The 12406-nt window shown below is 41.2% G+C and overlaps 1 protein-coding gene across 1 annotated transcript in view; it reads left to right on the forward strand.

Moving 5' to 3' along the window:
* The window catches only part of dnah12 (dynein, axonemal, heavy chain 12), a 318710-nt gene that overhangs the window by 21833 nt on the left and 284471 nt on the right, over nt 1–12406 (forward strand). Inside the window, exons 7-8 of the mRNA XM_059649958.1 lie at nt 2942–3100; nt 7144–7339. Of these exons, the coding sequence (XP_059505941.1) occupies nt 2942–3100; nt 7144–7339 (355 nt within the window). The remainder of the gene's footprint in view (nt 1–2941; nt 3101–7143; nt 7340–12406) is intronic.

Raw genomic sequence — 12406 nt, forward strand, 5'->3', positions numbered from 1 at the left:
TGCTGAACAAAGAGACCTTGGAGTGCAAGTTCATTGTTCCTTGAAAGTGGAGTTGCAGACAGATAAGATAGCTTTGTGCTCCTGAGATGTTGCTTGGCCTGCTGTGTTCATCCAGCTTCACACTTTATTATCTTAGCGAAGAAGGTGTTTGGCACACTTGCCTTTACTGGTGAGTGCATTGAGTTCGCCAATTTTGGAATACTGCATGCAATTCTGATCTCCCTGCTATAGGAAAGATGTTGTGAAACTTGAAAGGATTCAGAACAGATTTCCAAGGAAGTTGCCAGGTTTGGAGGGTTTGAACCATAGGGAGTGGCTGAATAGGCTGGGGCTATTTTCCGAGAGGCTGAGGGGTGACCTGAGAGAGATTTATAAAATAATGAGGGGCATGGATAGGGTATGTAGCCAAGGTCTGTTTCCTGAGGTGCTGGTGCCCAAAAACTAGAGGGCATAGGTTTAAAGTGAGAGGAGAAAGATTTAAAAGGGGCCTAAAGGGCAAATTTTTCATGCACAGTGTGGTGTGTTTCTGGAACGAGCTGCCAGAGGAAGTGGTGGAATATGGTACAATAATAACATTTAAAAGGCATCTGGATAGTTATATAATTAGGAAGGGTTTAGAGGGATATGGACCAAATGGGACAAGTTTAATTTAGGATATCTGGTTGGTATGGACGAGTTGGACCGAAAAGTCTGTTTCAATGCTGTACAACACTGTGACTCTATGGCTCCAATTTGGGATTATTCTACATTCCGTCCTGCCTTCTAACCTCAACATTTTAAGGACTGTAAACAATTTATTGGTCTAAGTGGATTAGAAAACTACAGATCTGCATATTCATTCGGCTACAAGATTGTGGCTACCTTTCTATCTCGGCACCAAGTTCCTGGACTTGAATTATATTTAATAGCAAAAGAGACCTAACTTCTGGACGATTTTCTTTAGATTGTTAGGAAATGAGAATTGGAAAGTAGGAATTTTGGTACAGAGTAAAGTCTTCACTTGTCCATGGAAAGTAGCGATTAAGCCTCAGTTGGCTTTTACATTCATCAGGTGAACAGACAGAAAGTAATAACTGAAGACTTACAACTAACTGACAGAACAAAACTTTAAGATTATACCTTTTAAAGAACAAGAAGTTATCTGAAAGTAATGATTCAGCTGTTTAGGACTGAGGTGAGGTGAAATATCTTCACTCAGAGGTTTTAGAGTCTTTGGAATTCTCTACCCCTGACATCTATGAATGCTTAGCCATAGAGAATATTCAAGACAAAGATAAAGAGATTTTTGGATTGTAAGTAAATTAGGGGGTGTGAGGATGATGCAGGAAGTTCCTGCTGAGATCGATGGTTAGTACAGTGGAGCAGACTTGAAGAGCTAAATGACCTATTCCTGCTCCTACCGCTCAAATTCCTATAATAACATTATAGTTGGCTCTCATCAACACTGTCAAGCATCAGTGCCTCTACTTCCATCATTAAAGTGCAATTATTACTCAGCATCAATGTTAGCCTTCGGTGAGCCAATAGCGAGAAAACATAGTGGTGACAAAAGCAGTCTGGTAACCTGTAATCACCATCAGCAATGTCTATTCTTTGGAAGATGCAGTTGTGCTTCAACAAATGAACAATAAAAGGCTGGAAGACAGACAGATTTCCTTTTCTTCACGACCTTCTTACTCTTCAAAGTCTTGGCTGTAGAAACACATTCAATCTCATTCTCTGTGATAATGATTATGGTCATTCTGTTGCATCTTTCATGAGATGTTAACTGGAAATAAAACAAAAACTCATATTGTAAACATCATACTGAATTTTATAGGACGGAGTTCAGATTTGCTCACCATCTTCTCTGCAGAAGTACTGATTCCACATCAAATGATGTTAAACAAGGTCACTGTGTAATCATAACACACTGCAGCCATCGTTAAGGAAGTGAGGGTTGAACTCATTCCTGTCAGTGGGAGGTAGTCTACCCTTGGGCTGCTGGCCATTCTGAGCAGTGTTCTTGAGAATGCAAGTAGGTCAGAGATGAATACAATATAGATCCCAGAGAACATTAAGTTAGGGGTTTTGGATGGATGAGACTGAAGAGTCTGGATGTGTGGGCACACTTTTGTGACTGGCAGAAAGTGACAAAAGGGTTTGTAATACCTTGATTGGGTTTGCCCCCGATGTGTACAGGGCATTTCCCAAAGGACATACCCCATTTTTTTCTTGTCTTTTCACTAGTTGGTGTAAAAAAACTTTCAACTCCAGCCTTTCCATACTAAATGTTTTATGGTGTGGGCAGTAAAATGTTTGGAAAACAGTGGCTTGTTGATATGCTGAATTGTTCACTAATTTTCTTTTGTTAGCAGATATGCTGAAATCAGCTCATCTTGCTTGCCTACCATTTTATGGAAACAGGCCAGGGTGGTGTAATGCACTTGGCTAACATAACTAACTATCATATTTTACATGCCCTTGCTGAAAACACACCTGGATTGGTGCGTATAAAATTAAACATATCATCTCATGAAGCAAACATCTTTTTTCTGCCAAATTAAATTAGGCCTTTCATTTTCATCTAAAGATTGGAAATGGAAATGAGCCTGCAGTTGCTCACTTCAGTTAGGTCCAATCCAGTTCCTAATCAATGCCTGATTTTAATTTGCTTAAAATCCATTTAACAGCTAAAACCTGGCTACATATTAACACTCATATGGGTGTATATAACCCTAATGGAATACGTGCACAACTTGATATTTTTGATCAGGACTTGGCCGTACTGCCAGCCAAAATTTCCAGTCCCATCTCATGTAATCCTATTGCTCATAGTGAAGAAAACTTGTGAAAATTAACTTTCATGAGGTGAATATTTTCTGTCTGGGTTTTGTGGCCATGGTTTTTTCCTTACCTGAATTATTTTCAGTGTACTGTACTCTAGTATTTCTATTTTTAGTGGCATGGACTTCTCTCAACCTTGGCATGAGAGCTTTGTGAAAGCTCGAGAAGAGATAAAAAAAAATCTGTACATCCTTCATCCAGTCATGCAGGCAGTTCTCGACTTGGGCTATGTTACTTTTTCCAATCTGCTTCTTGTGGATGTGTCTGACTGCAGGTATGAAGAAATATCTTTTAGTGCAAAGTGGCAATATATTTTGTGATAGGGCATTTGTAAGTCTGACATCAAGAATGTTTAAAAGATACAGAAGTTGACAGAAACAATCAGGGTTTTGCAGAAACTAATGAATTTTTCCATCTTGTTAGTGTGTATTTGTTAATAAATAATTGCTCAGTTTTATAGAACATTTTTTATTTATTTACTTGTGGGATTGGGGCGTCGCTGACTGGCCAGCATTTATTGCTCATCCCTAGTTGCTCTTGAAAATGTGATGGTGAGCTACCTTCTTGAATTACTGCAGTCCTTGACCTGTAAGTAAACCCACTCTGCCCTATGCTGCCCTTGTCCTTCTACATGGAAGTAATCAGGGTTTGGAAGGTTAAAAAAAAATTTCAAAAAAGAGACATGAAATTGGCGCTTCTTAGGATTGAAATGCAAGAAAACAAAATCTTTAGAAAGCAAGCAATAATTTACACAGCATGTGAAGACCATCCTGTTTGGCCTATGGTTAGCAGGGAGATGCAACAGGAACCGTTAACTGTCTCAGTTAACTGATTATATTCAAATTATGAAGGTCAACTTCAACTATTGCCCCTAGAGATTCAACAGCATTACCATTGCTGAATCCTCCACTATCTATATCTTGGGGTTTAACATTGACATGTTACTGAACTGGATTAGCTACATAAATACTGTGGCTGCAAGAGGAGGTCAGAAGCTGGGAATCCTGCTGCAAGTAACTCGCCTCCTGACACCCAAAGCCTGTCCAAGGCTTTAGAGAGGAGTGTGATGGAATACTCTCCACTTACCTGGATGGATTCAGTCCTAACAACAGTCAAGAATCTTGGCTCCATCCAGAACAGAGCAGCCTGCGTTTTGGCACCACATCTACATGCATTTATCCCCTCTATCACTGACATAGAGTAGCAGCAATATATACTATCTACAAGATGTACTGCAGAAATTTAACAAGGCTCCTTAGATAGCACCTTCCAAATCCATGATCACTTCCATTTGGAAGGGCAAGGGTAGCAGATATTTGGCAGTAATACCATCTGCAAGGTCCTCTCCAAATCACCCACCATCCTGAAATATAGTGCTACTCCTTCAGGGTCTTTCGATAAAATCTCTGGAATTCATTCACCACAGGCATTCTTGTTGTATTATAAACAAGTGGATTGCACTAGTTCAAGAAGGTAGCTCATGACCGTTCTTGTGGGAGGTGATGGCCTAGTGGTATTATTGCTGGACTGTTAATCCAGAGACCCAGGAAATGTCACAGAGACCCAGTTTCGATTCCTACTGTGGTAAATTGTGAATTTTAAGTTCAATAAAACTCTGGAATCAAGAGTCTAATGATGACTATGAATCCATTGTTAGAAAAATCCATCTGGTTCACTAATGTCCTTTAGGAAAGAAACTGTTATCTTTCCCTGGTCTGGCCTACATGTGACTCCAGATCCAAACCAATGTGGTTGACTCTTAGCTGCCCTCTGGGGATTCTGGTCTAGCCAGTGACAGCCTCATCCCATCAATGAGCAAAAGGGAAATGAGCAATGGCTAATAAAGCTCTCATCCCTTGATTGTGTAGAAAATGTGAAAATATGAATCATACTGCAGGCCTGACTGAAAATCTTAAGTTTGTTTCTAGTGTAATTACTAGCACATTAATTCAATAGCAGAATCACACTTGTTTTTGTACAGTATGTTCTGAATTTTGCCATTACAGCTTGGTTGAACACAGTTAGCACATAGATAGTAGGAACTGCAGATGCTGGAGAATCTGAGATAATAAAGTTTAGAGCTGGATAAACACAGCAGGCCAAGCAGCATCAGAGGGGCAGGAAGGCTGATGTTTTGGGCCTAGACCCTTCTCCTGAAATGGGCCTTCATTTCTGAAGAAGGGTCTAGGCCCGAAACATCAGCCTTCCTACTCCTCTGATGCTGCTTGGCTTGTTGTGACCATCCAGCTCTACACCTTGTTATCACAGTTAGCACATTGCTTGTTGCAAACATTTGATGGAATATGTTGCTTGATAAAGTCCAATAATCGCTGGTACAGAAAACCTACATTGTTGGCATTACACTAGCACTAAAGCTTACATACTACATTACTCACTTGTGTGGAAGGCAGAACATCTTTGTCGCTTAATAAAGATGTGCTGTTAGTGGAAAATACAACTCATAGGTTTACTACAAAGTAGCAGCATAAGATAGTTTGCATTAACTATTGTCATCTTTCCTTTCAGGGCAATCTGAGATAGAGTAGATACCTTCCATGGCCAAAGGTTGCAGGTTTAGACTCTTTCATGAATTTGTATGATATACTGTGAGTCATGATTTCTTCAAAGTAATCACTGTTGCACAGGATATATTTGATATGCCCTGACTCGGCTTCAAGCTTGCACCAGGACCACATGGCTAGGGTCCTAATCAAGAAGTTGCCAATAAATCCAACCTTGATGCAACTGCAATTGTATTATTTTACTAATACTTATTTGGATGGCATTACTGAATATTTTGCTAATAAATTGCCAACATTTATTTGCTAGTGAACATAGACTTATAGTTGATAGTTACAGAAAACACCTTGACAGATTTTTCAACTAGCACGTTGATAAAGAGTAGCTAGTTTGCTCCATTTCACAAGTGAATTTGAGCACAGAATGGAATTTATTAAGGTATGGTTCTTCTTTAGAATATATTGGAATCATATGTTAACTCAGTTTCTCTCCCTATATTCTGCTTCCATGCTGCATTTTTCCAGCACTTTCTGTTTTTTTATACCAATAGGCAAACCTATTATGATATTTCGAATAATGCATCTCTCCCTTAGTGATTACTTAGTTTAGGACCTTAAACAATGGTACGGGGGTCAAAACTACAACTTTTGCTATCAAAAATTACTAATAATATCATCAATTAAGGCAAAATCCATGCCAGTTCACTAATATTTACCAAGGTGTTTCTTGATTCTTCCAGGTCCAATGATATTTCCCCGTTGTCACAATTTCTCCCTTTTCTTTGAATAAAAGAAGCATTAATGTATCTATGAAAAATAAAACAGCAGTGAAATACGAAATTCCATTAAAGTATTATTCTAAAATCTCTGTATTCATACTTCTTAAAATAAATTCCTTCATGGGATGGTATTACTAGAATTTTATGCTGAGTGTACTTGCCTTTGATCTGAATGACCTGCTAGGCCATTTCAGAGGGCAGTTAAGAGTCAATTACATTGTGGGTCTGGAGTCACATGTAGACCAGACCAGGCAAGGATGACAGGTTAGATCTCTAAAGAACACTATTTAACCAAAGTGTTTTCTACAACAATCTTTTCTTGGTGACCATTGCTGGGACTAGCTTTATGTTCCACATTTACTAATTGAGTTTAAATTCCACCAGCTGCCATTACGGGATTTGAACCCACCTCCCCAGCTGATTAATATGGAATGCTGAATTACCATTGTGATGTTACCATGACATTTCCCCACTACTTGGGCTCTGCTATAGCCAATGGTATGCAGAGTGACATTCTAGATTAGCTATATGCAAAGATAGATTTTTAATGAATACAATGCAAGAGGTGCTTGTTAGATGAAAACATTGCTTCGATAAAACGTCTCAATAGAGTTCTTTTGCTAAATAAACTCGTTTATTTGTAATCATTTATTTTCTTTTTTTTCACCAAGCGCGAATCTACACACCATTTGTACAGAAGGAGTTGAGATTGTGATTTTTACTCCATTCTTCTGTAAAAATATTCTTGAGCAGATTATTGAAAAGCATGTGATAGAACCATGAGCAAATCATCTGCTAATTTTCAGTTCTCTGCACCCCTCCTCCGAATAAAGAAGTATCTATCCTATAATTTGCACCACACCAACGGTAAAAATTTTTGTAGTGGTCAAATTAAGCAGGAATTCAACTGCTACATGGCACAGCATATTGGTGTATCAGCCTACTTCAGTAATTTCTTGTAAACGTAATTGCCGTTGGTTACCTAATTAACTGAACTTTATTTCTCATTATTGATTTAGATCAAAAGGACCAATTGAATGCGAAACATTCAAGAATAATGTGGTGATAGAACATGGAAAAATGGAAAAAAAGATTATGACTACATGGTACCCCAAAGTTCTCAGTCTTTTAACTGACAAAGAGAAGACAAAGGACATTAAAGCTGAGAAAATAGATTGTTTCTACTCCAGTGCTAATGTGCTAATAGGTAATCAGGTAAGACACTATTGTGATTTATTGTGGGATCTCACAGTAGTTTACAATCCACAACATGCAAGCCAAGACCACAACCATCTAGAAGGACAAGGTCCATGGATACACGGCATCACAGCCACCTGCATGTCTCTTTCTCAGCCACTCACCATTCCGACTTGGAAATATATTGCTGTTCCTTTGTTGTCACTCGATGGAAGTCCTGGAACTTACCTACATCAAATGGATTTCAGCTAGTAAACAAGGAAGATCACTACAACATTCTCAAGTCCAGCCAGTATATCTCATTTCTCTTGAATGAACAATACTAAAACAAGTCACAAAATTGTAGAATGGTTCACCAGAGGAGCAATTTATTCTATTGGCTCAGTTCATATCAGAATGAGTTACTTTAGAATAGGTTTGGCATAGATTTCTTAGTATTCTGATGCTTAATAGTTCTTAATATATTAGCACCAATTGTATTGTACCTTGTTCTTTTTTGTATATTTTTGAGTACTTAGACTCCAGGACAGAATTTTCCCTGTTTGCTTCTTGGTTGTGTTATCAAGCTGTAATGTAGGTTAGATGCCTACATTGTATGGGAAACATTGTCATTTTTCCTGGTGGCTAATTAATTGCTAGATGGTGGGCTTGTTTCCAATTAGAGATGATGGGCAGGGTCTCAAAACTAGAGGACTAGTCAAATTTCTTATAGCTTGAAAAGGGCAGCAGTCTGCAATAAAGCATAAGAAAAGACAGGCATTTCAAATGGAAGCTGCCTCTCTCCATACTCTTAAAATGTGAGCTAAAAAATGGCTTTTGTAGCCAGGCTAAAGTTGTGGACTGGTTGGGAGAGGGGGGAGGACTTCAACATGGTACCCTGTAACATCTAGACAAGGAAGAAAGGGTCTGTCCGGGGTGATGACTAGCCCCCTGTCTGTTGCTAGGATGGTGCCTCAACTCGGCATCCAAATTGGACCCTGATATTTGTGGGAACCTGGAGACCAATTGGAAAATACCAGTTATCGACCTTAAATTGCTCTTAACAAACTGTCAGTTGGCATAGCTATTTGTTGTGTTTTGTAGATAGCCCTGCCTCAGCCACATCCCAGGCCTCTGAAAGGGTGTGGTATGGAGACAGGGAACTGACAAACTTAGTGATGCCTGTATTTTCATCTCTCATGCTACCTAGCTTCCTACCTTGGCAGGGCTTGAACATAAAGTCCCAAGTTTTGGTCTCAATGTTTCATTTTGTGGTGTTCAAACAATGGAGCCTCATGCCTATTAGAAGTATAATTCTATTTCTTGGCTAAATATCAATGTTGTCATGAACTGCTGGGATTTATAAGCTCAATTAATTTTTATCTCATGGCCTGAGCTATTGCAACTAGCATTTATTTCCTACTACTTTTTTATCCGTGAATGCAGTTTTAATTTTGCTACTCACATGACTGAAATAATTTCAAACTTTTAGTGGATAATGACCTAGAAATTATACAATACCATGTCTCTATTTTTGCCATTACTTGATTGCAGCATCCTGGCTGCAGATGGTGTTTGCTGTAGTACAGGCTCGCAGCATTTTAAGTGGAATTAATATATGTGGATTAATTTCCTGAGATGAGTATTGCATCTATTTTCCATTTTGGTTACCTCAGCACTTCAGCTGCAATGTACTGACCATGCTCAGCACAATATGATGCTGATCAGCATGAAAAACCTGATTGTCATGGTGGAATAGCATATAGCATGTGTTTGAGTGATTAGTTGCAGATTAATGATGTTTGAAATAGTTTAGAGAATGTTTACGCTTACAGCACATCATAAAAGACTAACACCACAACATTCCACAGCTTTGAACAAACAAATGAAACATCTCTGCATAAGGTTAGAAAAATAAACCAATCTGCGTTAATAATTTATATGCCAACATTCAAAATTAAGATGAGGTAAATATAAGTTTACAAACAAACTATAGTCTAACACCACACAGTGTGCGTCAAATATCAGATGCAGTCAAAACAAATCTCATTCAAAATTGCTCAACTTCATAAATGTTTCCAATATTTCATTTTCAAAGATTTAGTCTTGAGAGTTCAGTCAAAACCACTCTGCCTTAATCTGTCTGAACAACTGCTCACCTGCCAGTAACTAACTCTCTTTTGCTGGAACTCCACTCCTCTGCATCTACTCCAGCATCTACCCAGAGCACAGTTCTAGCTTTTTTGCAGGCAGATAGCTTCATTAAGTTGAGTTTTTCTAAACTCTGAGATAATAAAATGTGAGGCTGGATGAACACATCAGGCCAAGCAGCATCTCAGAAGCACAAAAGCTGACGTTTCGGGCCTAGATCCTTCATCAGAGAGGGGGATGGGGTGAGGGTTCTGGAATAAATAGGGAGAGAGGGGGAGGCGGACCGAAGATGGAGAGAAAAGAAGATAGGTGGAGAGAGTATAGGTGGGGAGGTAGGGAGGGGATAGGTCAGTCCAGGGAAGACGGACAGGTCAAGGAGGTGGGATGAGGTTAGTAGGTAGGAGATGGAGGTGCAGCTTGGGGTGGGAGGAAGGGATGGGTGAGAGGAAGAACAGGTTAGGGAGGCAGAGACAGGTTGGACTGGTTTTGGGATGCAGTGGGTGGAGGGGAAGAGCTGGGCTGGTTGTGTGGTGCAGTGGGGGGAGGGGACGAACTGGGCTGGTTTAGGGATGCGGTGATGTAGAGGTCAGTGCGCCATACTATCACTGCGCCACCCTTGTCTGTGGGTTTGATGGTGAGGTTGATCGAGAACGCCCTTGACCGCGTCTCCCGTATTTCCCGCAACACATCCCTCACACCCTGCCCCCGCCACAACCGCCCAAAGAGGATCCCCCTCGTTCTCACACACCACCCCACCAATCTCCGGATACAATGCATCATCCTCCGACACTTGCGCCATCTACAATCCGACCCCACCACCCAAGACATTTTTCCATCCCCACCCCTGTCTGCTTTCCGGAGAGACCACTCTCTCCGTGACTCCCTTGTTTGTTCCACACTGCCCTCCAACCCCATCACACCCGGCACCTTCCCCTGCAACCGCAGGAAATGCTACACTTGCCCCCACACCTCCTCCCTCACCCCTATCCCAGGCCCCAAGATGACATTCCACATTAAGCAGAGGTTCACCTGCACATCTGCCAATGTGGTATACTGCATCCACTGCACCCGGTGTGGCTTCCTCTACATTGGGGAAACCAAGCGGAGGCTTGGGGACCGCTTTGCAGAACACCTCCGCTCAGTTCGCAACAAACAACTGCACCTCCCAGTTGCAAACCATTTCCACTCCCCCTCCCATTCTTTAGATGACATGTCCATCATGGGCCTCCTGCAGTGCCACAATGATGCCACCTGAAGGTTGCAGGAACAGCAACTCATATTGCGCCTGGGAACCCTGCAGCCTAATGGTATCAATGTGGACTTCACCAGTTTCAAAATCTCCCCTTCCCCTACCGCATCCCTAAACCAGCCCAGATCGTCCCCTCCCCCCACTGCACCACACAACCAGCCCAGCTCTTCCCCTCCACCCACTGCTTCCCAAAACCAGTCCAACCTGTCTCTGCCTCCCTAACCTGTTCTTCCTCTCACCCATCCCTTCCTCCCACCCCAAGCCGCACCCCCATCTACCTACTAACCTCATCCCACCTCCTTGACCTGTCCGTCTTCCCTGGACTGACCTGTCCCCTCCCTACCTCCCCACCTATACTCTCTCCACCTATCTTCTTTTCTTTCCATCTTCGGTCCGCCTCCCCCTCTCTCCCTATTTATTCCAGAACCCTCACCCCATCCCCCTCTCTGATGAAGGATCTAGGCCCGAAACGTCAGCTTTTGTGCTCCTGAGATGCTGCTGGGCCTGCTGTGTTCATCCAGCCTCACATTTTATTATCTTGGATTCTCCAGCATCTGCAGTTCCCATTATCTCTTTATCTAAACTCTTGTCCTTTAGCTCCACTAAACAAATTGTGCGTATAAGCTTCATTCAATTTGCTTCTCAGCTACCATCCAGTCCCTTGGACTTTAGTGAGCCCCAACTTCTCAAAGCCACATCAGCACTTGGAGACACCATATTTAAATGCTTCTCCTACAGGGATTTTGTGATCTTCTGGCAATATCTCAGAGCCTTGAGACTTATCTTGAGTGATGGCAACCTGGAGACTGTAAACTATTGCACCTCCGTTACTGTGAAGCTCTTACCCTGTTTTTGAGCACCTTATTGATCAACAGCCTAAAGGTAGCAAACTTTTGCTTCAACAGCCTCAGACCAGTTAATTGTTCAGTGACCCCTGAACTACTTTGATTGACCTATTGAAAACCTTGCAATTGGCCCTACCTTGTTCGTGGACAGGATCAACTGTAGTAACCATTGGGTGCCTAAGTTAGCTTTCAACTAACTAACTCTTTACTGTTAGCAGCCTAAAGCTCAAAATAAAACTGATTTTATCACAAGTAGGGATTGCAATGTTGAAAGTGCTATGGGTAGATAATCATAGAGTCTACGGCATAGAAAAAGGCCCTTCAGTCCATTGAGGCTACTCAAATCAAAAACATCCACCTAATTATTCTACTTCCATTTTCTGGCACTTGGACTGTATCTTGGCATCACAAGTACAAATCACAGGCTTTATGAGAGTTTTTGCCTCTTCCACCATTAAATGAAGTTAGTTTAAGTTTCTCATCACCCTCTAGATGAAGCAAATTCTTCCTCAAATTGCCTTTAAATCTCCTGCCCCTTACCTTAAATCTATGCTCTCTCTATCATTGTTCTGCCCACCAAGGGGATGCATGGTTGAAGAAGAATCAGGTTAGAGGCTACAAGATCTTTAGGCGAGATAGAGGGGAATGTAATAAGGGTGATTGTGTAACACTATTAATCAAGGAGCCTTGCAATATGGAGAGATGATATCTTGGAAAGGTCCATAAATAAGGCTTTGTGGGTAGAACGTAGAAATGTTAAGGGGACAGCCACTTTACTGGGAATGTATTTTGGACCCCCAAAGAGTTGGTGGGAAATAGGGGAGCAAATATGTAGACAGTTCACAGAGGTGTGTAAGAGTA

The sequence above is a fragment of the Stegostoma tigrinum genome, chromosome 11 (genome assembly GCF_030684315.1).
Source record: "Stegostoma tigrinum isolate sSteTig4 chromosome 11, sSteTig4.hap1, whole genome shotgun sequence".
Classification (NCBI taxonomy): domain Eukaryota; kingdom Metazoa; phylum Chordata; class Chondrichthyes; order Orectolobiformes; family Stegostomatidae; genus Stegostoma; species Stegostoma tigrinum.